Here is a 25,006-nt window from a genome sequence, read left to right as displayed (position 1 = left end):
GTGATCCAGTGAGAGGGTATGCACAATAAGTGTCAGTTGGTGAGCATTCCGGATGCCGACGACAACCACACCACATGACCGTTGGTAGCGCCAATGGCGTTGACTCAATAGCCAACTTGGCATGCAGCGAGGTGCACGGTGACAACAGAAAACGCGTAGACGCTACATGGCATTCCTCGCGCTCCAAGACCCCGCGCGGGGACCGGTACCGTGGAACCGGGCCGTTGTTTAGGTGGCGGCTCTCAGGCCGCCCAGCAGCCAGCAGAAGCCTCTGAGATCAGACATTTTACATCGGCCCATGCACGAAAATGGAAGCTCTCTCGCTCGCCTGGTATTCGAATGCCTGATACCGAGGGTATCACACAGCCGGAACCACAGTCGTCCCACCCATCGTCCTCGTACACACTTGCCAGGCGTGAGCGCGAATAAAACGCGTTTTGTTAGAAACTCACCACACGGGACATCCTGTTCCTCCCAGGCAAACGCTGGGAGGGAGAACTGTGAGAAGGGCCGTGGAACGTCTGTAAAGCTTGCGGTCAAGTTGGCAGTGGAGCAGTCTTTGGTGAGAGCCTCAACGTCGCGCATCTCTTGGGAGTACCGCCTCTCCCAGGCAGATCCTGGAGACAGCAGAGGGTCGGGGTTGAGTGGCGAGAGGGACTGGGGGATGGTGACGGAGGACATGTCGTCGAGGTTGGCCGGCAAGATGATGTCCGGAGCCTCTTGAACGACCACCTGGACGTCGCTCACTGCTACATACTCGTCCTTGGCGAACAGACCGGGTAGAGAAGCGGTAGTGGGTGTGTTGGTCTTGGCCTTTGCACCCCATGCGAACACGGGTGATGGAAGTGGCTTCGGGGTGCCTGGCGAGTTGACGACAGACGCCTCGTGAGAGACAACGTCGGGGACTTCACTCATCTCAACCAGGAGGCGTTTGGCAACCAGACCTGGCAGCTCCTTGAGATACTTGTCCAGTGCAGAGGCAACCTGGGTCTCAATTGGAGGGGGCCGACAGTGAGTGAGTCGAGACAGCACTGATGTAGGGGACTGCTGAAGGGTGTGAACCGGCGTGATAGTTGGTGAAGGTGTGATAGTGTGAGGTGTGATGGTCTGAGGTGGCGTGGGAGGCGCTCCCACTTTTCCCTTGTCCTCCATCATCTCCTCCCTCTTCCTCTGCATCTTGGCCTCTAGCTTGTTACGAAGCGCATGAACTTCGAACTCTTCCTCCAGGTCCTTGTCGGTAGGCATCTCGGCGCCCCGAGCCATAACACGTTTAGTGAGCGCCTTGACAGTCTGGTGCGCCATCCTGTTGGCCGCCTCGGCGCACACCCCATATTGCTGGAACTGGGGGCGTCAGCTGCAACCGGGGAGGATCCAACCCACAACGTCCGCAAGCGCGTGCCCCAGGTCCTCTTGCATGGTCTTCTTCCTCTCCATTGTAAGCTCCATCTGCCTGTCCAGCTGGCGATGAGCGAGTTCTACGCTATCAGCTGTCACCTTGACGCTCGTCGTGGTGTTCATGGTCGTTTAGTTTGATCAATGTGTTGGGGGATCCAGTGAGTCTTGGTGGCGCGGCGCAAAATGAATGATGGGGTAAGGGCCCGTCAGTGCTCGCACCAGTGTCCCATCATCAATCATACGTTTCACAGATGAAGCAACTGCATACACTTCAGTGATGGGCACGAGGCACCTTGCGAAGCATGGATCTGGTGATGGCACTCAAACACTGTTGCTTCGCCTCCGAGTTGCCCTCGGGAACCATACACCAGTAAACCGTGACTGCAGGGGCATCAGTGTCAAGAATCTGCCTCTATCTCGACGTACAAAAGCGCAGTGCTCCTCGTTGTCCGGGGTCGGCTTCTCCTCTTTCTCGGGCCTTGCGTAAGAAGTGCAATTCAGTGACAGCACCCTACTGTTCATTGTTTCCACCCTTTTCGCCAATGTCCGCCCCGGTGACACCACCCTCCACGAGGCGAAACCGGCTCAAGAGCGCTTCCTTTTGCTGCCGGTTCACGTAGAGTACGACTTGGCGACGCTCGGGTTCGTGCTCGAGGTCCTGCGCACATGAACGGAGAAAGTGTCGCACATGGATCGTGCTCATGTCAGCTAGCTCCTCGAAGATTCGGCCTTGGGCGTGCCACAGGTGCCGCTCCAGCGTGGCTGCGGTAGTGAGTGGAAATGGAAAGCGCAAAGTATCTCACTCTTCGGCGGAGGAGTCAACCACAGTCGCCTGGCACGACGGTGGATAGCCGACACTGTGCGGTGGTACATCTCGACGAGATGGAGTCGGTTTCCGACTTCCAGTGGGCGGCTGTACCACTCAAACTTGGAAAGTCAGCTGTTAAACTCCACGCCCGGCTCACTGGCTCGACGTCTGTCCATTTCACGGCTTCACCAGCCAATGCGAGCGACAGGACTTGCAGTGCACGCCCGAAAACACGCAGTCGAGGGTCGAGCCTGACCATGTAGTCGAGGGCCGGGGGCCATCCCACCCCGTGGCCATTGAGAAGCGCGCCGACGATCGGTTCTGGATCGAGATCGAGGAAGTCGCGCGAGGGCGATTTGTACCAGTGGTCCATTGGTATGAAGATGGCAGAGACAGGGGGGGGGGCTGGGAAAAACGGTATTTGGATGCCTAGCAGGTGTCATGCAGTATCGCATGTGTACACACGTCAATGAGGCGAGATGCGGCTGTGACGCCCCACAGCGTCATTCCTGCACTGTTTTGCTGTGGGCGTCCCCAGAGGCCGATTTCCCCTCCAAAGTGGGGTGTTCACGTACTGTGCAGTACTGACATGCCTGGAATTTAGTGATCAGGACCACCTTGTCCAAGTGCTGCGAGGGCATACGCTTTCATATACCATACTTACCTTGGTGGAGAGATGGTCTCGGAAAACGGACAAAAAAATCCAAAATTAATCACACGCGTCCCGACTGCACCACCGCGCAGACTGGTTTTCATCAAAACGCAATGCCGCTCCCTGTTGTTGACCTCAATACGTGCCACAGTGGGAATTTGCAGACGCATGCCAAGGTGGGACGCGAAGTGAATCCCACCTCGTCACAATCTCGCTCGCACTAAAAAAAATGCACCCTTATCGGTCACAAAAGGGTTGATGTGTGGCTGCACTCCATCTCACATCACATAGACGGTGCGAGTTCCAGACTCCAGAGGAGACGAGAACGAGTACAAAACCTCGTTCGTTGCTTCACTCGCTCTCTCTCTTACTCATCACTCATACTTATCATCACCATGTTCCGCATCATACGGGCCCTCGTGCTCGTCGTCGCGCTCGTGGCCATCCTCGTCGCGTCTTCGCCTACCCCCGTACTCACCAACGCCCGCGCCATCCAGGAGGGCAAGCCTCTCCTCCGCCCCCGCGCCGTTCCCCAGTGTAAGTGGCAGCACCGTCACCACGCCGCTACGCAGCTCCTTGGATCCTATCCGTGACGTTGAACTGACACTATACAGGTTTCCCGGGCGCCAACGGCTGCGCTGCCGCGCGCGACATGCGCGCCCAGCGTGCTGCTCGTCTCGCTGCTGACCCCTTCATTCTCCACCGCCTCCGTGGCGAGGTCCTCCCTCGTGGTGGAGGGAGCGACGGCGGGGGCGAGTTTGGGGGAGGGAGCGGTGGGGGAGGGGACGGAGGAGGGAGCGGAGGGGGTTGGGGCGGAGGGGGTGGGAATGGTGGGGGAGGGAGCGGAGGGGTTGGGAACGGTGGCGGAGGTGGCCCAGGCGGTGGGGGTGGTGGTGGTGGAGGAGGAGGAGGAGGAGGAGGAGGAGGAGGAGGAGAAGGCCCGCCTCCCCCAACCCATTCGCCGTGGCACAAGTTCGTCCAGTCCCTCGCCTCGCTGTTCGGCAAGCGCGACGTCTCTGGCTTTTCCAACACGTGTGCTGAGGTGGACCTCGAGCACAGTACTGGCACGGGTCCGGTGCTGGTTGCTATGTGCCAGACGGATGCTGGAGAGAGCACGCAGACTTCCCTGGGTCTGTCGTCTATCCTGTGAGTGGAACAGTTTTGGGGTGAGACAGGTTGTGGCACCCCTGTGGCGGCGCGTTCGCGACATGGGAACCGGGGTGATTAGTTTTCTCATCAGTGACGTTATCTCACGTCAACCGCACCTAAACTGACACTCTGCAGCATGGCCCACGACGACGGCAAGCTCCTCTGCGTCCCTGAAGACAAGATCTACCAGCACATGTCCATCGCCAAGAAGTGCGCCGACTGCGCCATGTCGGGCTCGGTCATCTCGTGCCTCTGCCTTGGGTCAACTGGTTTTGTAGTCGACACGTACGTCGACCTCAGTAAGTCGCATTTCCACCTTGACGCACCTCGCTTCCCAGTGACGCGCGAGCTGACCGACCACTCCTCTTTCAGACACGTGTGTTGGGAACAGTAACGGCCAGCTCAAGTAGTCTCCCCGCGGAAAACAAAGCTGGACGCCAGCAGTTCCAGGTCAGGTATAATTGCAGTTGTGTCAGTTGCTTGGGGTCGGCCGGAAAGCATGGAAACTTCTCGTTGTGAATAGATTAGACATAGCCCCAAGCCGCGACGAACATGCATGTGATTAACGTTGCAGAGTTGGGTAAACGAGTGTGAGCGTGGGAGTACGATTGTCCTGGATTACGGGAAGCAAGGCCTTGGTGCTCATTGAGACGTGCTGTCCGAGGAGGCTTCGACGTCCATGGGGGGTTCGTCGGCGTCGTCGGAGGAGGCTTCGCCATTTGAGGAGGCTTCGTGGTCCCAGGAGGCTTCGTCGTTCGAGGAGGCTTCATGATCTGAAGGCGCTTTGTCGTCCCACGAGGCTCCATCGCTGTCTGGGGTTCCATACGGCTTGCAGTCCGGTTTACGTGACGATGCGCTCGACGTCGGCCGCGGTGTATCCCCGCTCACGCTCCCACTCGATCCGTCCTCGTCAGAGACCTCGTTGGGCAAGTAAAAGTCGGAACTGCTGTACCCTAACGACCAGCGGCGAGGGTGAGGCGATAAGACGTCACCAGCGCTTCCAGTCCCACGTTCAGCCGCGACCCCGTACACCCCTGTCTAAAAGCCCAAAACCTCTGTGTGCTCACCCGTCCGCAAATGTGATAAACCGGACCGGCACCGACAGCTCAATGACCACTTTTGGCCGCTGCCAGAACTGCTCTTCCAGCACGCCACGCTGGCCGGGGTTAATGAGCAGGTCGCAGAAGGCTGGCCGCTCAAGCGGGAACGTCAACAAGACATTGTCCATCGCCGAGGCGCACGAGTTGAGAAAGTTGTTGACGTGACGGTTCTCGAGGGAGGAAAGCTCGGCGAGAAAGTCGGCCTGGGCGTTCCAGAGGCGGATCTCGAGGCGGGCTGTAGTGATGAGCAAGGTGGATACAGCTAAAAGCAAATGCGTAAGACAGCTCACTGCTCTTTGCGTGCAGTCCGCTGACGCCTTGTACGAGGCATGCGCGCCGCTGGAGGAAGCTCGCGCGCTCCTGGATTACAAGCTGGACGCGATGGTGCATCTCCACGACCTGGTGGTCGAGCAGGGAACGCTTCCACACATTGATCTGGGCGTTTAGTCGATCGTCATACCCCGCAAACATGACGTCTACGTCTCGAGGCAGAGCGAGACACAAGAGTCCCTTCTTACCGGCTCGACGTCCCTCCACTTGACCTTGCCTGACCGCACCAGCGCAAGGGAGAGTACTTGCAGTGCGCGGGAAAAGATCCTCAGCCGCGGGTCGTTTTGAAAGATCTGTGGCACACGCGTGTCGTCGTATGTTCCCCAGACGCGGTTGACCACCCATTCTGGGTCGAGGTCGAGGAAGGCGCGCGGTGGCGCAGACATGGGTTTGAAGGGAAAGGGGTAAGTACAACGGTAAGAACTCGACCACAGTCCTGTCCCGGTTCAAATATGCATTGCGTCTACGCTTAGTGGGCGTGGCCCTCGGCCACGGCGATGGCGTGGTGGCCCTCCTTCGAGTTGAAGTACTCGTACCTGGGCGTCAGCTTGACTTCTTCATGACGGTACAGCTGGTCTCGCCAGGACGAGCGCGCCGCGCGCTTATGCGACGACCCGCTCATTTCCACTCACTTGGTCTTGCCCCACGAGTAGACGGCGTAGCCGGTAACGAAGGGGACGATGAAGTAGGGGACCTGGACGGCGAGGCGGCGGAAGCCCCAGAAGACGTAGCCGTCAAGAGCACCCTTCAAGGGCTTCTGGGCGAAGGGGGAGACGGCTGTTGGGCAAACGCAAGCATGAGCAGAGGTGCACAGCAACGCAGTTCAAGTGGGGAGGATGTAAATGTCGAGGAAAGGGGAGTGGAGGTCCAGAGGAGTGACGAGCAAGGCGAGGTGTTGAAGATGCGGGGGATATCGGAGTAGAGAAGTCAAGAGGGAGGGAAGGGGATATCGCAACGAGCGACAACGAAGACGGCAAGTGGGTAGCGTCCAGAGGGAGACGGAGCGAGTGCGATGGAAGAGGTAGGTCGAGCACGAGGTAGACAAAGAAATGGCCGTCAGCAACAACGACCTTGAACAGACATCTGCCCGCCAAGAGGTTTACGCACAGTACGAGACGATACCCTTCTGCTTGGGGCCGCCCATGTCACCCCACCAACCCGACTATCACGAGTTAGCACACTCTCCCAGTTGTTGCCTCGTAGCACGCGCGTCCTCGTCTCCGTCCTCTCCATACATCCTCCATGCACGCCAACGTGCACATTGAATATGTCGTTCGGAGTGTGGACGTTTTGGCGAATTGGCTGCGTCCCGAGTCCACGCGCGTAACCTTCAACTCACCCAGGTCTTGCCTGCAACTGTCAGCGCTAGCTGGGATATGTGTACGTACCGGTGGGCATGCCGCTGCTGAGCTGGGAAGTAGGCCTCATGGTGTGCTGGTGTTTTGGAGTGGTGTGGATGTGCAGAGATGGCAGTTGGATGCAGCCTCCTCCGTCCCCTGTGCCCAGAGCCTCCGCCGCCCAGCCGACGACCCGCGCCAGACCCGCTTCCCAGCCAGCGTCCTCTCGGGCCCAATCGCACAGTGACCATTCCGGAGCCTCACCACGGCGTTTCCGCAAAACGCCGTCTTGTGGTTCCTGCGCTGGCCCCCGCCTGGGCGGCTCTGGGCTCTGCAGCGTGCAGTCGGTGTGCGCATCCACCTCGTGCACAAGGCTACACGGGAGAGACATACCTCTGCTAACCACCATCCCTATACCCACCACCACCACCATGACCCTCCTCAGCACCGTCGCCGGCTTCTCCGCCTTTGGCTTTGGCGTCCGCTGCTTCCAGCTCGGCCTCCAGAAGCGCAACATCTTCTCCCGTGCGTCCACACCACACCACACACATCCACAACCACCACCACATCTTCCCTACACATCTCGGCAATCGACACTTGGGCGCTTGGTAGAGCATGGCTGACCTCACTGCAGGCCCCTTCGGACACGTCGCCTCGGTCGTCGGCTTTGGCTCTCTCGGTTACTACCTCTACCACGTCGAGCAGAGGCAGTGAGTGTCGCGACACGAGCACTGGCACGAGCAGGGACAGGACAGGGGACAAGACCGGCAAGGTCTATTGCGAGCTGGAAGCAGCAATGTGGCAGGCAGGCCGCTGCTTCTCCAGAGCTGGGACCATGGACTGTCCTGTGTGAGGTAATGACAGAGTATTTGCTCCATCACCTCGCCGATCCGACGCGCCATGTCCCAGCTGTCAACGTACGCCTTGGTCCCGTCCTCGCGTCCTTGCTCCCGCCAACTCTGCCTCCTTCCCTCTTCTACGCCGCCTCCACTGACACTCCTCGCAGAACCGAGCTTATTGCCCAGAAGAAGAAGCAGCTCCTGGCCCACCGGGAAGCCGAGCAGTCGATCTAAACCAACCCCTCTCCTTAAAACACGACGACGACAACACCCACAACAACCAAGGTTTAGAGACGACGAAAGAGACGGGCCGGCCCACGGACATGGGCAGGGCCGCACGCACCACGGCGGCAGCGGTGCAGTAGACACGGAGTGGACGGCAGCGGGCAGTTACGCGAGAGCAGTTGTAGGCGTTCAAACCAAGGACACCACGCGCGTGTTCTGGGGGACGCAGGCCCGCTGCGAACATGCAGCATATTCTCGGCAAAAAAGGTCATGGATGGCAGCCGCACTCGCGGGAGGGAGATGGGGGCGGTGGGGTCGGGAAGCGAGGACGGTTAGGAGCGGCGTGTGCGACTCGACGAGCTGGCGGTCTGCCCCCTCGACCTGTTGAAGGGGGTGAGATGGGGATGGCTAGGCGATACTACCAGGTCGAAGTTGGTGCAGGCTGGTGGAGGGCAGTCAGGAGTGGCACCAGGCACTCAATGTCTCCATCCAGACAAAGGACCAGAAGAAGGACATTGTGAATGTCCGCAAGCGAGACAGACCTCCGCATAACGACTGGCAGCTCTGCACCTGAGAGGTGTACGATTGGGATATTGGCCTCGGTGCGGTGTGCAAGTTGTCAGAGTCAGGGCTAGACCAAGTGCCAGGACACCGAAGCAGAGCCCCCGCTGCAACTGGACCAGACGACCGTTCTAGGTTCCTCCCCCCCCCCCTCGCAACACCATTGCTCCCCAGTTTGACTATCTCGGCACCCATGTAATGCATGACACAGCTACAGTAACGCTTACACCTCAACCTCGGGCTCGAGGTCACCGAATGGCCTGCTGCGGAAGTACGACTCGTCAAACCAGTGGACGCGCACAAAGCCGTCCTCTGCGCCCGAGGCATATGCCCGTCCCTGGGGGTGGCAGGCCAGAGTGTTAATGGGGCCAAAGTGGCCCTTGACACGGCCGACCTCCTCCTCAAAGAGCTTGTGCCAGAAGCGGCTCTCAAACTTGCCGGCACGCGACGAGGTGGTGGTGACGTTCATGGCGTCCTGGCCACCGCCGAGGATGATGTACGGGCGGAGCGGGGTGATGCACGCCGAGTTGAGCGGGGTCTCGGTCGCAAAGACCTTCATCTCCTCGAGGGTGTCCGAGTCAAAGATACGCGCAGTCTTGTCCTTTGACGAGGTGATAAAGTAGGTGCCGTCGGGCGAGAGCTGAATGTCGGTAATGTTGGCGCGGTGCGACTCGTGGACGGCGTTGACCTCCTCGCCCGTCTTGGCGTCGTACTTGGCAATCTTGCCCGACTCGTGACCGGTGAGGATGTGCTCGGACAGGGGGGCCCAGAGCGCGCAGGTGGCCTTGGAGCCCGAGAGGATAATCTCCTTGAGAGGAGTCGACGACGACGCAGCGGGGTCGGCGAGGTTGATGGCAAATGTCCTGATGACACTGGGCTGGCCAGTTCGTTGCTCGGTAATGCACAGCGCCATCTCGTCGTCCTCGCTCCACGCCACACGCGTCACAGCCGTCAAGAACTCCCAGGTCTTGAGGCACTTGCCGGTCGACACCTCCCACAGCTTCATGGTGCTGTCAGCCGCACCAGTCAGGAGGTAGCGGGTTTGTGCTAGAGGCCAGTGTCAGCGATTCCATGTCACAGCCGCCATCACTTGATCACACACACACACACACACACACTCTCGCGCAATGTGTGCGCGCGTGTGTGTGATCATTCCATCAACGTACAGTCACAAGCGACGGTCCAGACCGAACCGTTGTGGCCGTTGTACGTGCCGAGACGCTCGCCGTTCGAGGTGTACCAAGCATTGACAATCTTGTCCTTGGACGCAGTGAAGAGGAGGTCACCCTCGGCGTTGAAGACAATCTGCGTGAGCGAACGCTCGTGACCTGTCAAACGCGTCAGCACAACCGGTCGTCCTGTACGTTGTTTTCAACCGCTTTGCGCCGCGGAAAGCGGCAGAAACGAACCTTGAAGGATAATGGGCTTCTGCACGGGGTGTCAGCTGTGCGCTATGCATGCACGGATGTGCTGCTTACCATGGTCGAGGGCGGTTTTGGGGTGGATATGGTGCTGGCTGCTGTACAATGGCCCGGTCTGAAGGGTGGCGGCTCTCAACTTCTCGTCGACCCGGAGTTACGGCGTTATTTCCCCGTGGCACAACCATTCCTATTAACCGAGTTGTAATGGTTGCGTCGTGCTGATTACTATTGTGTCATGTCCATGCACTCGTGCACTCGACCGGCCATGCTGCGGCCTCACCGCACTCTGTCTGCTGTATACACACTCCAGCATACACCCCGCAGTTATCCGAATGGGTATCCATGCACAACAAAATGTATAACGCCCCGCAAGACTTGTAGCTCTAAGACGATCATCCCCCTCGCTCAGAAACGCTGCTTCATACGCGCGCCGACGGTCTTCAGGTGCGCGTACACCTTGCCTAGAGAGTGTGTCAGCTGGGGCTCGTCAGGCAGGAGTGGGTAGCTGCTCACCAGGAGGAGAACCGAGAATGAGTGACACAATGGCGTCACGCGCAATCTTGATGTTCTGCACCGAGCCGAGAATGTGGATCTGGCTGAGATTATTGTCAGCATTCTGTCTTTTTGTCTTGACCTTTGCCCATGACTTACGTCTCGGCAAGAACAATACGTGTCCTGCTCGCGTTCTCAATGGTGAACTTGACCTTGCCGCCCTCACCGGCAATACGACCTGGGTAGAGTTAGCTGGTGTTGGCTGGCGAAGCAGCCTCTTGCCAGCAAGCTGTTGCCAGGATGGCGTGTAGGGTACGACGGACTGCTGTCTGAGAAACACACAGCAGCCTTGGTATTACGCCTCTACCATCCTAGACGGCCAGCTGCGCGACCCGTGCGTCATTGACACTCACCGATGGCACGCGACATGTGGTCGCCGTGAAGAGTCTTGACGTCCTTGACCTCGAACGAGTCGAGGTACAGGTCGTCGAGACGGAGGAGAGCAATGGCGTCCTGAACCAGTCAGCTGAACGTCTACACATGGTAGCTGGCCACTCACGTTGACGTCAAAGCCAAGAGCGAAGGCCTTGACAAAGTCGGCACCCTTCTGGACGGCGCCCGAGTCGACAGTGTGGCCCGACGACTGATGGGTTAGCGATGCACCTGCACACGCGACCCACCTTGATCTCAACGGCCCTGCGCTTGACGTTCATGCGGACCTGGAGACCGAGCATCTCGACCATGGGGGTGTAGAGGTTGACCCACTCGCGCTTGAGCGGGGTCATGCGGTGTGGGGGGATGGGGACGCGACGGAACTCGTTCTTGAGCACCGAGCTCTGCTCAGCAGCAGACAGGGGAGCAAAGCCCGAAGACGAGGCCGAGGCCTCAGCGGATGCCGAACCAGACTGAGCGATGACGACCCCCTCGTCGTCGTCGATGTCCATCGAGGCGGCCGCGACGGGGAGGGCCTTGACCTTTTTGGGCTTGACGACCGAGATCTCGCGGGGACCCTCGAGCTGGGCCTGGAGGGCCTTTTGGCGATGGGACTTGTGGGCCATGGTGGGGAGTGGTGTGTTTTTGGTTGTGGATGTGAATGCGCACAAGACGGGGGTGTGGTTGATACAACAGATGGTGGTGGATGCAGCAGCAGCGGAGGGCCCAGAGTGGGAGCGGGCGGTGGTGAAGCAACTTTTGACGGCGACCACGCGAGCAGACCCTGAGAACCGCCCGTGCTGAGAAGGATTTTTGCCACCCAGCCGGTGTCGAACCGGTAAACTTGTATATGGTCCCCCCGTTTAGACCCCGGTTGGGCGCGTCGCCCATGTCTTGTGCGTGTGTGTGTGCCTGGATGCGCTGATTGCCACTCGACTTGTCCCTCTCCTCCATCCCACAACTTTTGCATCCTCACCATTCACCTCGTCTCTCTCATCTCACCCTCCCACACACAATGCCCAAGCACAAGGCCAAGAACGGGGCAGCGCGCGTGGGCGGAAAGCAGAGCCACCCTCAACACCCTTACCATGTGGACGACAAGCCCCGCCCGGCCTCCGCGACCGCTTCACCCACTGCTGACGCGCCCTCAACGAGCACGGACATGTCCAACGGCAACGGCAACGAGGGAGGAAGCGGCAAGAGGAAGAGGAAGAACCGTCCCAGCAGCAAGCCCAAGCAGACTGGTGACGCGGCTCCTGCCTCTGCCGCCTCCGCGCAGCCCCCAGCGTCCTCCGACGACACCGCTGTGGACGCCAACTCGCAGTCGCACCACCCCAACGGCCAGGACGACGTGACGGACGAGATCGCCGCCCCCATGACCAACGGGGCGTCGTCAAGCTCCCGAGACTCTTCTATCGCCGCCTCAGACTCCAAATCCGGGAAGCCCTTCCTCAAAGACGAGGTCGCCGAGCTCAAAGCCTTGCTGCAGGCTGCTCGGGACCAGGTGTCTTCTATCAACGAGGCCATGCACATGTTCAAGACCGCTTCGCAACTTCAATCCCAGAACCAGGTTCAAGCTGTGAGGGCAGAGATGGCCCTGATGAAGACTGAAATGGAGACCGCCATGTCCACCACGACCAAGGTGCGTCACCTCAACTTATAGTTCTCGTGCTGACAGTTGCAGCTCCTTGCCGACCAGACCGCGCACCTCGACAAGGTCAAGGAGACAGTGTCGTGTGGCGTTTGTTTTGAGCCTCTTGACGATCCCCATGCGTGAGTTGTGTACCGCAAACCGGTCGCTGACGATCCAGCCTTACGTGCGGTCACACCGCCTGCCGCAAGTGTCTTGTCCAGTGGTTCCGCTCGGCAAACGCGTACCGTTCCGAAAACATTCACGAGGTTTTCCCCAACCAAGACCTTACGTACCGCACAAAAGTGTGCCACATGTGTCGCGAGCCAATCTACCGTCGTCCTGTGCGCATGTTTGCCCTCCAGTCCGTCATCGATACGCTTGGCATTGCGCACCCAACTCCCGAGCGCGACGAGGACCCCTGGAGGCTCACGTTCCCTCGCGACGTCACCGGCTATGTCCTCGACGATCCCAGCGACAACATTGACCGCTGCCCATGCTGTCTCGGCGAGGTTGCGTTTGGCCAGTGTAACTCGTGCGGAGCAGAGTTCTCGTCCGACGACGACGACGACAGCGACGGGGAGGACCTTGACGCAGAGTCTGAGGACACGGACAGCGAGGCCGGGAGCATTATCGAGTTTCTCGACTCGGACGATGACGATGACCTCGTTCTCAATGCTGCACGCAACGCTCTGGGGCTTCCTCCTCGCCGCGGTGCCACCCCGCCCGAGCGTGCGCGTGACGTCCGTCGTACCTTTTCTCCATCGCAGCCACCTGCCATGCCTTCATTCCTCGACGACATTGCCGACGAGTCTGGCGATGACGGATCTGGAGACGAGTCTGGAGAGGACCTTGATGGTCCTCTTCCTGGTCGCTTCAACCTGGATCGCGACGACGACGACAGTGGCAGCGCCGGTGATAGCGACGTAGATGACCTCCACCGGGACAGGCTCGCTGGTCGCCCCTTCGCGAACCTCCCGCCCCCAGTTTTGTCCTCGAACTACGACTCGGACTCTGACTCTGACTCTGAGCGCTCCCCGCACGGCCGAAGCCGCACGCCCACCTTGGCCCGCCGCAACGACGTTACCGCCGCCGACGACGACGACTTGGACCTCGACGAGGAGGAGGAGTACGAGTCGTCCTTCATCTCCGATGGTAGCGTGGAGATGCTCTCGGCTGACGAGGACTCTGAAGCCGAGGTGAACGGTGTGGTCGACGGCGATGACGACGCCCCCGCCATTGACGAGCTGCGTGCGCGCCGTGCCGCTCGCTTTGGCGCCGGCCCTGGTGCTCCAGCTGTGCCCGAGCCCGAGCCTCAGCCCGAGCCCGCCTCTGCGACTACTGCTTCGCGCCGCCGCCGCCGTATCGTCGAGTCTGACGATGAAGATTAAGCATAGCGTTCAATACCTCAATTTCCCGACCCAAACGTCACCTGTGTCATGTCCAACTCCCTCAAGACCCCCATAAGACCCCCATTCAACCACGGCTGTGCCCCTTCTGTACAATCACAAACAGCACAATGTCCACACCATATGCATACCTGTACTTATCATGAGATTGTCACTGCGCGTTAGCTAGCTGCACGTGCACCCAGCCGGGACAATTTAACGGCTGTACATTTCTGGTCGTCCGTAGTCGCTCCCTCTCTCCCAACTTCACTCTTGTCACCGCCCCAGCCCAGCCCCTCTGCGCCTCTGCTCCCTCAGCTTAGAGCTTGGTGTTCCTCTCCTCGACCTCGGGGAACTGCACCACGGTCTTGCCGACGTTGTTGCCCGCAAACAGGTCGATCAGGCTGGGCACACAGCCGTCCAGGCCGCCCTGGACAATGTGGTAGTCGTACTTGAGCAGACCGCGCTTGGCCAGGTCGGCGAGGTACACGCGGGCCTCGGGGTAGCGCTTCTCGTAGTCGAACGCGATAAAGCCCTCCATCTTGGCCTTCATGGTGATGAGCTGCGGGGTGAGGCGCACGCCGTAGGGCTTGGTGGTGTTCTGGACCCGTGTCAGCTGCGTTCTGCGCGTGTAATCGAAGGGCTGGGGGTTTTGATCGGCAGCGCGCGGACGGGGGGTACAGTGGCATAGTGGCAGCAACGGGCACGAAGCCCACTGCCACACCCAACTGCCACCCCCACCCGCATCTTGTTCTACTCACATACTGCGAGATGGCACCGCAGAGCGCGATACGGCCGTGTGGGCGGATCTGGGCGAGGAGGAGGTCGAGGATCTCGCCACCGACGTTCTCGAACACGACGTCGATGCCACCGGCGGCGCGCAGGCGGCCGGCAAAGCCGGGCACCTTGTAGTTGAGCGGGTAGTGGACGCCCATCTTGGCGAGGAGGTCGACCTTCTCCTGGCTGCCGACAATGGCGATGACCTTGCAGTTCTTGTGCGCGAGGGCAATCTGCGTGGCGATCTGGAGAGTGGTGTCAGCGAGGGACGGCAAGGTCGTCCGTCGATAGAAAGGAGGAAACAGAACGGTCGGTGCAGCTTCAGTGACAAACTCGCCGCAGCTGGTTTCCGTTTCTTTCCCTTCTCGTCTTTCTGCTGCACTCACCAAACCGACGGATCCAGCCGCACCAGTAATGCACACGGTCTCGCCGCCCTTGAGGCGGCCAACGTCGAACATGCCAAAGTACGCAGTCATGCCCGAGATACCCAGGAAGCCGAGGTGGTCAATCTCGCGTCCACCCTCAGGGGTCCTGCACCGTCAGCCAACGCCCACGTCCCACGGATAACAACAACTCGCACGCAGCTGCAGCTGCAGCTGGCCGCATCGTGCCACAGTTGCACTGCCGTTCCACACTCACTCGAGCTTCTCAAGCACACGCGCAGGGCCGACCCAGTACTCCTGCCATCCGAGGGTGCCGGACACGAGGTCGCCGACCTTGAGGCGGTCGGAGCGCGACTCGACGACGCGGCCGAGGCCCTGGGCGCGCATGCACTCGCCCACCTTGACGGGGGGGATGTACGAGGGGGTGTCGACGAGCCACATGCGCATGGCGGCGTCCTGGGGGTCAGTCTACGTCGCGAACGTGATTGCTACACAGGTGGCTGGGAGGCGACGACACAACCAGCTGTCACGCGCGCGTACACCACGTCTCCGGCCACGGCACGCGGACGCAACTCACAGTGCTAAGCAGCTCGATCTTGATCACGACCTCGCCATCGCCGGGCGTCTTGAGCGGGGTAGCGTCCTTCCTGAACGTGCCCTGGTTGATGGGGCCGCGCTCGGGACGCTTGGCGAGCAGGATGCGCTTGTTGTTGCTGGGGAGGGTCATTGCTGTTAGAGTGTGTGAGAAGAATGCGATGGGATCAGAGCATGTGGTTGCGTCACACACTTTCTATACAGAGAGGCTGGCAAAACGCGGTGCGCTCGTGGCTCGTCGTCGCCGGCCGGTCGATAGCCGGGTGCCCGACATTTGTGCATTTGTGGCGCGCGTCTCATGCGGCAATGGGAGGCTTTTGCATTTTAGGCCTGTAGAGGCCGGTAGAGGCCGGTAGGCCCTTGCTCCTCACGTGTAAAGAGAGGGTACGACGGACACATGTCTGGCATGTCCGGGACGATACCTCCCCCTTTCGCAGCCAGGCGGGTGCTTGTAGTAAGCGGTTCCACACTGCTACTGGCCGTGTTCGTCAATGCTTGTTCCGTGTTCGCTGGCGTTCCAAAAAGTTGGCCGGCCCGCATGTGCCGCACGCTGACAGGTGACACCGACGGCCTGTATATCGTGGCGGTGTCGGCCTTGGCCGACCGCCAGCCGGCCCACAACCTACCCGCGCCCCATATCTTTCTGCTTAATCAGGTTGAACACCGACCCTTGTGCTTGATGACAGCGCGGCCGCCATCCAGAACAAGCCGACAACCGGCGCCTGGAACTTGAACTGCTCTCGAAAAGAACAGGCGTATGGCTGGAGATTGCGGATCGCTGAGAGAAATCCCACACCGCGAGAAAGGCACTGGTGTGCCCAGCTGACCGTGGCGGGCGAACATGGTGACGTCAGGAGAGCGTGATTCCAGGCAGTCGGTGGTTTTGGGACGTGCCGCTTTGGTGAGCTGAGCAACGCATATTGAGCCACGTCGCAAAATTAACTGCCTCCGCCTGGGTGGCCTTAGTGAGGTGTGGCGGCGTCGATCCCATTGCCCCGCACGGGGGATCATTTCTGTGTACCGTGTCAGCCAAGACATTACTGCAGCCCGCACGTCACCACCCTCCGTTCAGCATACCGCGGGGTGGAGCTGAGACATGCTCCATCACTGATCACTACTGATCATTATTGATCGTACTGGTCAGATCATGGTCAATTGAACACGTCTTACCAAGTCTGCCGACCTGGGGAATGCTCACCGGTCCGATCGGCCGATTGGACCCGTTGGCCGCCGCACCCTTCCCTCAGCAAACTCCGGCTTACGGCCCACGCGGTGTTTTATTTTTCGTTTCTTTTTTTCTTTATTTTGCTTTTTGGGGTCGACTGCGTGCACAGACAGGGTTCTGGCGCGTGCTCACTCACGTGGGGTTCGGCGTTCACCCCGTTCACTGCAGGTTGCAGGTTGCGCAGCGGCTTAGAGGCCACATGCGCTTGGTGCGCTGTTCCTAGCATCAGGCAGGTTTCAGAACGGGGGTCCTTGCAACAACCCACTGCTCCGTCCCACCGTCAAACGTCCGACAAGAAGGGGGGGCGAGCTTAACCACAGTAGTGGTGGACATGTGATACATTGGAAATGTGACATGACTCCCCCTGCCCCCTCTCGTGCCACTCAACTAGGTCCATGCTCAGACATGTGGCGGAAGTACAAGACGAGTATCCGATGATTAGATCGCACGGCTGTCCAACGAGAAGTGGCTTAATGGAGTTGGAACGACAGAGCACTCGCAAGGCATACACACGTCTTTGAATGCAGTACCCCCAGCCACAAATGGAATGGCGAGCATCTACCGACGCCGCCTCATGTTCACGTTGTGATCAAAAGCCACCCCCACCTGGCCACCTGAACATTGTGCCAGACCAAGCGAGCGGGTATCCGTTCCTATCGTTGTCTTCACTTGTTCACACTGTGCCCAGGTCCCGTTCCTCCAGACGCTCGTGAAACACAGAGCGTGTAACACGTGTTGTTGTTCGCCGGTACTTGTCCATATGGCTATATCTCGCACTTTTTTTCCTGAACCATGCCAGCTGGATGTGCTTGACGACAACAACACCAGAGTGCCAAGCACAACGTGCCCTTCCCAGACATCCGCCGCAGCACATGCGCGTACCACGCTGGATATCTGGATGCCGCTCTGGTCACTTGTGCTTCTAATCGTCGGTGGTACTCGGACGTCCACAGGACGATAAACCGATGCGTGATAGAACGGCCCAGCGGCCCGGTCCGTGCCGGCGACGTGGACACTCAAGAGTCCCAGTTTGGCACACGACGGACTGCCGGCGCCGGTAGAATGCTAAACACAGAGTTCAACAAGCGCCAGATATGGGGTGTGGAGGTGTCCGGTAGCTCAGGAGACAAGGATACGGTGGCTTTGAGGGGTGGCGCTGGGACGGCGAGAGGGTCCGACTGAACACAGTGTGGCTGTGTGATGTCATGCTTCGCGCTCTGACATGCGTCTGCTCTACAACTCGTCCGAGGCCTATTCTTCCTTCATTCGGGGGGCGCGGGGAGGCAAGGATTACGGGGATGGACAGGTAGGGGTGGAGATGCGCAGGTTGTGCATTTCAGCACTTGTGTGTGGTACCCGCTAGCAGCAACATCAACAACAGACGGCATGGTCCTGGTCCTGACCCAAGCTTCTCGTCGTGTTTCCACAATCCGCAACGACGCAAGCCTCCCCCACATGCACACCACCATCACCTTGTGTTCCCACAGTCTTGGCACGGATCGCACGGATCCCGTCCGGTATACACGGAAAGCTTGGACGTGAGCCCTGGTAACACATGCCAGTTTCAGAAGGGGGTGGACAACAACAACAGCAGTGCAGGGTAGACTGAAAAAAAGGCCGGCGAGGTGGGAGGAATGAGGTGTCTGCCCGACGTGCACCTATCTGTTCAGCGAGCGGCAACTTTCCGGCACGGTTGCGAGCTCGAAAACTCTCGGTTGCTATGACGTGTCGGCGTTGTAGGGAACTTTTTAGGACCCCGAAGGTTAGGCCAGGGCTGGTTGACCGCGTGACGCAGTTGACGGTTGTACTGCGGGCTCGACGACGACCGGCGGGACGGGATGTTGATGCAGGTGTGTCGTCCGACTGCAAAATGTCTATTGAACATATGATTGAGCACATGTTATAATATTTCAGGGCCAACACATGCTCTCAATTACCGCCGGCTGGCAGTGCCAAAAAATTACTCCGCCACAAAGGACCTCTGCTGCCACGCCTGGTGGCAGCCATCACTCCGTCAACCCACCCCCCCACCCACCACGCCGACCTTTGCAGCGTTCCGCAACAACCCCGTCTCTATACGCTCCCTCCCCCCTCGATAGCAAATCCCCCCCGCCCTGATCGCGGTCAGGGGTGACCCAGCGAAAGTGGACACTCTACTAACCTCTCTTGGCATGCCTCATTCCTGACACCACCTGCGCTACGGGTGCGGGGATGGTCGTGTGTGTTCAAAAACTTCGATTTCTGGTTCGCTATCGGGGTGGCAGCGCTCTCCGTCCGGAGGGCCGCAGTACACACAAAGCGTGAGCCAGTGACGCAGACACCGCGCGCTCACCTGGGGGCGGGGGCGGGGCGAGTAGGGTCAGAGGGATGAGGGGTAACGAGGGGAAGTGGGGTGGACAGCAGCAGCGGGGGTTGGGGGAGAACGGTGTGCTGCTGGGCTCTTCTTCCATCGAGCGGGGTAGGCAGGATTCTGACAAGACGATGTATAAAAGAGGTCGCAGCCCCCCGCATCTTGTTGAACTTGTACACCTCCTCATCCATCGCGATGCCCGCCTTCATCAACCAAAATAACGATCGCTCAGTGGCCCTCCTCCAGCAGGGTGGCCCAGTCAAGTATGCTGGCCTTAATGGCCAGTCCCTCCTCGCCGCCGTTGTCGCTATCGGCACCTGTGGCTTTGCCCTCTTCGGTTATGGTGAGTTCCTCGACGCGTCTTCAAGATGCTGTTTTGAGAGAGAAGAGCGCCACTGACTCGTTACCAGACCAAGGTCTCATGTCGGGTATTATTGCCTCGCACCAGTTCAACACCGAGTTCCCCGCCACCAAGCAGTCGTCAGCATCCGACGTCCACACCGGTACCGTCCAGGGCTCCGTCACCTCGTGTTACGAGGTCGGCTGCTTCTTTGGTGCCCTGTTCGCCTACTTTGTCGGCGAGAAGTTTGGTCGTCGCCGCATGATGCTGCTTGGCGCCGTCGTCATGATTATCGGAACCATCATCACCGTCACTGCCTTTGGCCCCGGCGCCGTTGAGCGCAAGGGCTCTGTTGGCGGCTTTGTCCAGTTCATCATCGGGCGTGTTATCACTGGTCTTGGCAACGGTGCCAACACTGCCACCATCCCCTCGTGGATTGCCGAGACCTCCAAGGCCCACAACCGTGGTTTCCTTATCTGTATGGAGGCCTCGACCGTCGCGGTCGGCACTGTCATTGCCTACTGGATCGACTTTGGTCTCTCGTACATCGACAGCTCGGTCTCGTGGCGTTTCCCCATCGCCTTCCAGATTGTCTTCGCCGTCGTCCTCGTTTGCGGTGTTCTCGTCCTCCCCGAGTCGCCCCGTTGGCTCATCGTCCACGGTTACGACGCCGAGGCCCAGCGCGTCATTGCCGCCCTCCGTGGCGACGCCGCTACCGATGCCGGTGCCGTCGCCGAGAAGACCCGCATGGCCGAGGCTATCGAGGCCCAGGTCACCACCGGCAAGAAGTCCGAGATCCTCAAGCAGGGCAAGAACCAGCACTTTACCCGTGCCATGGTTGGCGCTTCCACCCAGCTGTTCCAGCAGCTCGGCGGATGCAACGCCGTCATCTACTACTCGACCATTCTTTTCGAGAACCAGATCAAGCTCCCCACTCGTCTCTCGCTCATTCTCGGTGGTGTCCTCTCGGTCATCTACATGATCTTCGCCCTCCTCTCGTTCTTCCTCGTCGAGCGTGTCGGTCGTCGTCGTCTCTTCTTCATCGGTACCTTTGGTCAGGCTATTGCCATGTTCATCACCTTCGGCTGTCTCATGGCCAAGGACGAGAACGGCGAGGTCCCCAAGGGCGTGGCCAAGGGTGCCGCTTTCGGTCTCTTCCTCTTCATCTCGTTCTTTGGTGCTACCTGGCTTCCGCTCCCCTGGCTCTACCCGGCCGAGCTCAACTCGATGCCCGTCCGTACCCAGGCCAACGCCGTCTCGACCATGACCAACTGGATCTCCAACTTCCTTGTCGTCCAGGTTCTCCCTACCATGACCGCCTCGATTGGCGCCTGGACCTTCTTCCTCTTCGCCATCGCCAACGTCATCTTCCTGCCCTTCATCTACTTCTTCTACCCCGAGACTACCGGCCGTACCCTTGAGGAGTTTGACGTTCTCTACGCCCACGCCCACTTCACCGGCGAGAACGTCACCAAGGTCGCCAAGACTATGCCCAGGCTCACCCAGAGCCAGATCCAGATCATGTCCGACCGCTATGACATCCACGGTGTCGGCGGCACCGGCATCGAGGCTGGACAGATGGACACCAGCATCCCTGAGTCTGACCGCTCGTCGTCTCCTTCCCCCACCCAGACCCGCACCGGGTCGATCGAGGAGGGCGAGAACAAGAAGCTCGAGCAGTAGATTCTGTCTTTTTAACGACCCTCATTTTGAAGAAAAAGTAATTTCGTCACCCATACATGGTGTCGCCTGCTGTATTGATACACTCTTAGACTAGAGTTCTGCCATGGATACATCTTATTATGCCTCAAGCAATCCTTGTTGCTCGTTCCACTGATGCGCCGTCCACATGTGAAAGCAATGAACAGTGATTGGACCTGAATGGCTTTGGCCTTAGTCGATCGAGCCTTGGTGATGGAGGATCACTGAGAAGCGCCGCATCAGTGCAACCAGCTCGGTACCTGGGGCAATAAACGTTCAGTATCCATGCACCTGGCATTTCGTATAAATATGCATTACCATGCAGGCTCGCTGCTCGCTGCTCTCTTCACCAAACCTACCCCACACCTGCACACCTGATCCGCGGCCTGCCACTCCGGCGACTTCCGCCGCGCCACAACGATCAACGAATCCTGCCGACCAAGCGGAACCAAATTCTCAGTCTCCCTCCGCTTCACTGACGTCTCCGAAAAGCCGAGCGACGTTTGACGACTGTCTTTCGCCATCTTCAACACCTATCCCTCCAACGAGACAATGGCGCCCGTTGCCCCCCTCGCATCCCTTCCGGCTGCTGCGGCCGCCCCCGTGATTGCGCCTGCCCCCGGCCTCCTCGACCGCGCCCAGCGCTTCATCGAGGACAACCAAAAGGTCATTCTCATCGGCGCGGGTGTTGCTGCCGCCGCTGGTGCCGGTTACTACCTGTACTCGCGCTCTGGATCGGCCGGCCCCGGCCCCTCAACGGGTGCGGCTGCCGGTGGTGCTGCCCCCGCCACTGGTAGCAGCAAGAACAAGAAGAAGAAGAAGTCCAAAAAGAACGACAAGTTCCTCAAGGGTGAGGGTGCCGAGGGTCCCCTCCTCGAGGAGATCAAGCCCAAGGCCACCGAGGGTGCTGAGGACTACCTCGAGGGTGTCCCCGATGCCGCCGGTCTTGCCTCGATGCCCGATGTTGCCCGTAACAGCCTCGGTGCAACCCTCAAGGACCGGGGCAACAAGCTGTACGCCAAGAAGGAGTTCAAGAAGGCCGTCGAGTGCTACACCAAGGCCATCGAGGTGTCGGTTAAGAAGGACGCCGTCTTCTACTCTAACCGTGCTGCCTGTACGTTACACCACATTGGAATGAGCTGACGGCCAAGGCTACACCAACTACGCTCCTCCCGAGTACGAGCTCTGTGTCAAGGACTGTGACGAGGCTCTCAAGCTTGACCGCACCTAGTAAGCTAAGCGTTCAAGACAGGTAGCTAACCCACAGCGTCAAGGCTCTCAAGAGGAGGGCAACGGCCCTCGAGCGCCTCGACCGCGATGAGGAGGCTGTGCGGGGTGAGTGCAGCTCATGAGGGCCGATTGCTAACGTAAATACAGACTTCACCGCGTGCACCATCATTGAGCGCTTCCAGGACGAGCAGGCCGCCGCTGCCGTCGAGAGGTGTCTGAAGAAGCTTGCCACCCGCCGCGCCAAGGACCTCCTTACCTCGCGCGAGACCAAGCTCCCCTCGCCCACCTTCATCTCGTCGTACCTCGCTGCTTTCCGTCCCCACAGCAAGCCCGAGCTTCCCGAGAACCCCACCCAGGGCGACCAGACCCTCATGCTCGCCTTTGACGCTCTCGAGGCCGCCGACTACGTCCACACCGTCTCGTTTGCCAACGAGGCTATTGAGCAGGGTATCTCGTGGAAGGTTGGCCAGGCTGAGGCCTACAACCTCCGTGGTACCTTCAAGTTCCTCATTGGTGACTCGCTTGGCGCCAAGGCCGACCTCGAGAAGTCGCTCGAGCTTGTCCCCAACTTTGTGCAGTCGTGGGTCAAGATTGCCTCGGTCCACATGGAGCTCGGCGACGCCGTTTCGGCCTTTGGCGACTTTGAGACCGCCATCCGTCACAACCCTGACGACGCCGACATCTACTACCACCGTGGCCAGGTCTTCTTCATCATGGGCGAGCACGACAAGGCTATTGCCGACTACCAGAAGTCGATCGAGCTCGACGACACCTTCATCTTCACCCACGTCCAGGCCGCTGTTGCGCAGTACAAGATGGGCGAGGTCGCCAAGTCGATGGCTGCCTTCCGCCGCATCCTCAAGCAGTTCCCCGACCGTGGCGAGCCCTCCAACTACTACGGCGAGATCCTCCTCGACCAGCAGAAGTTCCAGGAGTCGGTTGAGCGCTTTGAGCGTTCGATTGAGCTGGACAAGTCGCGCAAGCCCCGCAACGTTCTCCCTTACGTCAACAAGGCCCTCGCCCTCTTCCAGTGGAAGCAGGACATTGGCGCCGCCGAGTCGCTGTGCAAGGAGGCCCTTGCCATCGACCCCGACTGCGACGTTGCCGTTGCCACCCTCGCCCAGCTCTCGCTCCAGCAGGGCAAGATCGAGGCTGCCATCCAGTGGTTCGAGAAGTCGGGCACGCTGGCCCGTACCGAGGGCGAGCTCGTCAACGCCATCACCTACGAGCACGCTTCGCGTGCCCAGGCCGCGTTCCTCCAGAACTTCCCCGAGTACGCCGAGCGTCTCGGCCAGATTGCCCAGGCCGCCTAAGCGCCTGTGCAGACTTGGCGTACGTGACGCCTGCGCAGGGCGCATGCGAGCTGGACCCGCGGGCACGTCATACACCAGTTTTCCACCCCGCCCCAGCCTGCCTCCATCTGTTTATCGGATCGAGTCGGTCTCCACCCCGGCCCGCCATCAATGTCAACATCCCATACCTCTTTCCCACACACACTCCCCCTCCCATCACGCACGCGCGCCCGTAGAGCGACGTCGTTTAAAAAGCCTCCCCCTCCTTGAAACATGATGCAGCAGACCAGCAGACAGTGTAGCAGGTGTCCACGGCTAATGTCAAATGCAACCTCTCATATCTCTTGCACGAATGGTGGTTGCGCCATTGCAGTACAGACTCACTCACTCGCGGCTGGCTGCAGGCTGACGCGAGACCGCGCTTGCTTACCCTGGACCGAGGTGAGGGTGAGAGGGTGAGAGGGTGAGCAAGTGGCTCAGATTTTGGGTGCCCTTTTTGCGATGCAAGGCGATCGTCCGATGTCCCTTGTTTGCGTGTGGACCTTGAGTATGCAGGGAGCTGGCGACAGCACTGCAGGGTGGGAAAACACGGTGCGCAGGCAGCTGGCATCCACAAAGAACCGTGTGGAAAGAATCTGGGTGACGGCAGTAGTGTGTAGAGGCGGAAATAGCGTGTCCGTTTCGGCGGAGGCCACCGCAAAACAGTCGCGTGCCTGTGTCACCGCCCAGGCCGTGTGGGCGATCTCGAAATTTCACTGGATCACAAACAACGACCACCTGCTCTCGGTACTCGTTCACGACCGTGCAACTCGCTCCCCAATAGTCCAAACAGTCCAGAAATTGCATGTAGAGGTAGTAAAATGTCCGGTCTACCACCCCACGCTCGCGCCGCCTGGTCCGCCCACTAGGGGAGGAAGGCATCGACGTGTGCGTTGGGGACTGAGATGACCTTAACTCTGGCCTGATCTTGGTTGACGCTCGACACAGAGTGGATCCCAAGCGACCTGCCAATGCAGAATCGCTCGGGAACTCTGCAGAGCAGTCCGGGGAAGGAGCCAAAGGCGTGCCGCACGTGTTAAGGAAGAAGAAATGGATAGCGAGCGCGCAGGCTTAAGTATGCCGCGAGTGCGAGTGCGGCGGTGGTGCGAGCGAAGGTGCGAAGCGCCGGCGTTTTCGGCGTTTTTGGCGAGGCACATGCATTTTGGTCGCGCCCCAGGACTCACCGAGATTGCCAGGCATCGCCATGTGGCTGTTGCTGGCCTCCTGGGACAATGTTGCACAGGATACGGGCAGAAATTGCGCAGCCTGTGTCAGTTTGAGACAGGACGTCGAGTGATCTTGAAAATCGAGTGGTG

General features: G+C 59.5%; 12 protein-coding genes across 12 annotated transcripts; 5 read left to right on the top strand and 7 right to left on the bottom strand.

The window, feature by feature from the left end:
• Positions 1-242: 242 nt before the first annotated feature.
• Positions 243-1,518, bottom strand: EHS24_008480 (uncharacterized protein; the record flags this gene model as incomplete). Its single annotated transcript, XM_028623791.1, has 3 exons — positions 243-271; positions 453-1,335; positions 1,381-1,518. The coding sequence occupies 3 exons, from the start codon at positions 1,516-1,518 to the stop codon at positions 243-245; spliced, it is 1,050 nt and encodes a 349-aa protein (XP_028475765.1).
• Positions 1,519-1,906: 388 nt separating this feature from the next.
• EHS24_008479 (uncharacterized protein) lies at positions 1,907-2,576 on the bottom strand (the record flags this gene model as incomplete). Its single annotated transcript, XM_028623790.1, has 3 exons — positions 1,907-2,157; positions 2,199-2,322; positions 2,361-2,576. The coding sequence occupies 3 exons, from the start codon at positions 2,574-2,576 to the stop codon at positions 1,907-1,909; spliced, it is 591 nt and encodes a 196-aa protein (XP_028475764.1).
• A 674-nt stretch (positions 2,577-3,250) lies between these two features.
• EHS24_008478 (uncharacterized protein) lies at positions 3,251-4,414 on the top strand (the record flags this gene model as incomplete). Its single annotated transcript, XM_028623789.1, has 5 exons — positions 3,251-3,392; positions 3,470-3,573; positions 3,838-4,001; positions 4,140-4,303; positions 4,377-4,414. 5 exons carry the CDS (start codon positions 3,251-3,253, stop codon positions 4,412-4,414), a joined length of 612 nt encoding a protein of 203 aa, XP_028475763.1.
• Positions 4,415-4,646: 232 nt separating this feature from the next.
• EHS24_008477 (uncharacterized protein) lies at positions 4,647-5,820 on the bottom strand (the record flags this gene model as incomplete). Its single annotated transcript, XM_028623788.1, has 4 exons — positions 4,647-4,947; positions 5,072-5,339; positions 5,395-5,539; positions 5,623-5,820. 4 exons carry the CDS (start codon positions 5,818-5,820, stop codon positions 4,647-4,649), a joined length of 912 nt encoding a protein of 303 aa, XP_028475762.1.
• An 83-nt stretch (positions 5,821-5,903) lies between these two features.
• Positions 5,904-6,862, bottom strand: QCR8 (ubiquinol--cytochrome-c reductase subunit 8; the record flags this gene model as incomplete). Its single annotated transcript, XM_028623787.1, has 5 exons — positions 5,904-5,970; positions 6,067-6,211; positions 6,542-6,596; positions 6,774-6,784; positions 6,823-6,862. 5 exons carry the CDS (start codon positions 6,860-6,862, stop codon positions 5,904-5,906), a joined length of 318 nt encoding a protein of 105 aa, XP_028475761.1.
• Positions 6,863-7,202: 340 nt separating this feature from the next.
• Positions 7,203-7,844, top strand: EHS24_008475 (uncharacterized protein; the record flags this gene model as incomplete). The annotated part of the gene is made up of 3 exons (XM_028623786.1): positions 7,203-7,296; positions 7,406-7,481; positions 7,544-7,844. The coding sequence occupies 3 exons, from the start codon at positions 7,203-7,205 to the stop codon at positions 7,842-7,844; spliced, it is 471 nt and encodes a 156-aa protein (XP_028475760.1).
• A 775-nt stretch (positions 7,845-8,619) lies between these two features.
• Positions 8,620-9,877, bottom strand: TIF34 (translation initiation factor eIF3 subunit; the record flags this gene model as incomplete). The annotated part of the gene is made up of 4 exons (XM_028623785.1): positions 8,620-9,443; positions 9,563-9,724; positions 9,806-9,824; positions 9,875-9,877. The coding sequence occupies 4 exons, from the start codon at positions 9,875-9,877 to the stop codon at positions 8,620-8,622; spliced, it is 1,008 nt and encodes a 335-aa protein (XP_028475759.1).
• A 345-nt stretch (positions 9,878-10,222) lies between these two features.
• PNO1 (pre-rRNA-processing protein pno1) lies at positions 10,223-11,367 on the bottom strand (the record flags this gene model as incomplete). Its single annotated transcript, XM_028623784.1, has 6 exons — positions 10,223-10,278; positions 10,331-10,413; positions 10,469-10,547; positions 10,723-10,822; positions 10,869-10,952; positions 10,990-11,367. 6 exons carry the CDS (start codon positions 11,365-11,367, stop codon positions 10,223-10,225), a joined length of 780 nt encoding a protein of 259 aa, XP_028475758.1.
• Positions 11,368-11,756: 389 nt separating this feature from the next.
• On the top strand, positions 11,757-13,762 carry EHS24_008472 (uncharacterized protein; the record flags this gene model as incomplete). Its single annotated transcript, XM_028623783.1, has 3 exons — positions 11,757-12,383; positions 12,426-12,514; positions 12,553-13,762. 3 exons carry the CDS (start codon positions 11,757-11,759, stop codon positions 13,760-13,762), a joined length of 1,926 nt encoding a protein of 641 aa, XP_028475757.1.
• Positions 13,763-14,078: 316 nt separating this feature from the next.
• On the bottom strand, positions 14,079-15,646 carry EHS24_008471 (uncharacterized protein; the record flags this gene model as incomplete). Its single annotated transcript, XM_028623782.1, has 5 exons — positions 14,079-14,360; positions 14,521-14,781; positions 14,923-15,067; positions 15,176-15,375; positions 15,497-15,646. The coding sequence occupies 5 exons, from the start codon at positions 15,644-15,646 to the stop codon at positions 14,079-14,081; spliced, it is 1,038 nt and encodes a 345-aa protein (XP_028475756.1).
• Positions 15,647-19,283: 3,637 nt separating this feature from the next.
• Positions 19,284-21,111, top strand: STL1 (sugar transporter-like protein; the record flags this gene model as incomplete). The annotated part of the gene is made up of 2 exons (XM_028623781.1): positions 19,284-19,431; positions 19,499-21,111. 2 exons carry the CDS (start codon positions 19,284-19,286, stop codon positions 21,109-21,111), a joined length of 1,761 nt encoding a protein of 586 aa, XP_028475755.1.
• Positions 21,112-21,681: 570 nt separating this feature from the next.
• On the top strand, positions 21,682-23,672 carry TOM70 (TOM (translocase of outer membrane) complex component; the record flags this gene model as incomplete). Its single annotated transcript, XM_028623780.1, has 4 exons — positions 21,682-22,243; positions 22,281-22,359; positions 22,397-22,464; positions 22,507-23,672. 4 exons carry the CDS (start codon positions 21,682-21,684, stop codon positions 23,670-23,672), a joined length of 1,875 nt encoding a protein of 624 aa, XP_028475754.1.
• Positions 23,673-25,006: the final 1,334 nt, after the last annotated feature.

The sequence above is a fragment of the Apiotrichum porosum genome (genome assembly GCF_003942205.1).
Source record: "Apiotrichum porosum strain DSM 27194 chromosome Unknown scaffold_7, whole genome shotgun sequence".
Taxonomy (NCBI): Eukaryota; Fungi; Basidiomycota; class Tremellomycetes; order Trichosporonales; family Trichosporonaceae; genus Apiotrichum; species Apiotrichum porosum.
Note: the sequence above shows the minus strand (reverse complement) of the source record. Positions and strands in the feature narration are given on the sequence as shown.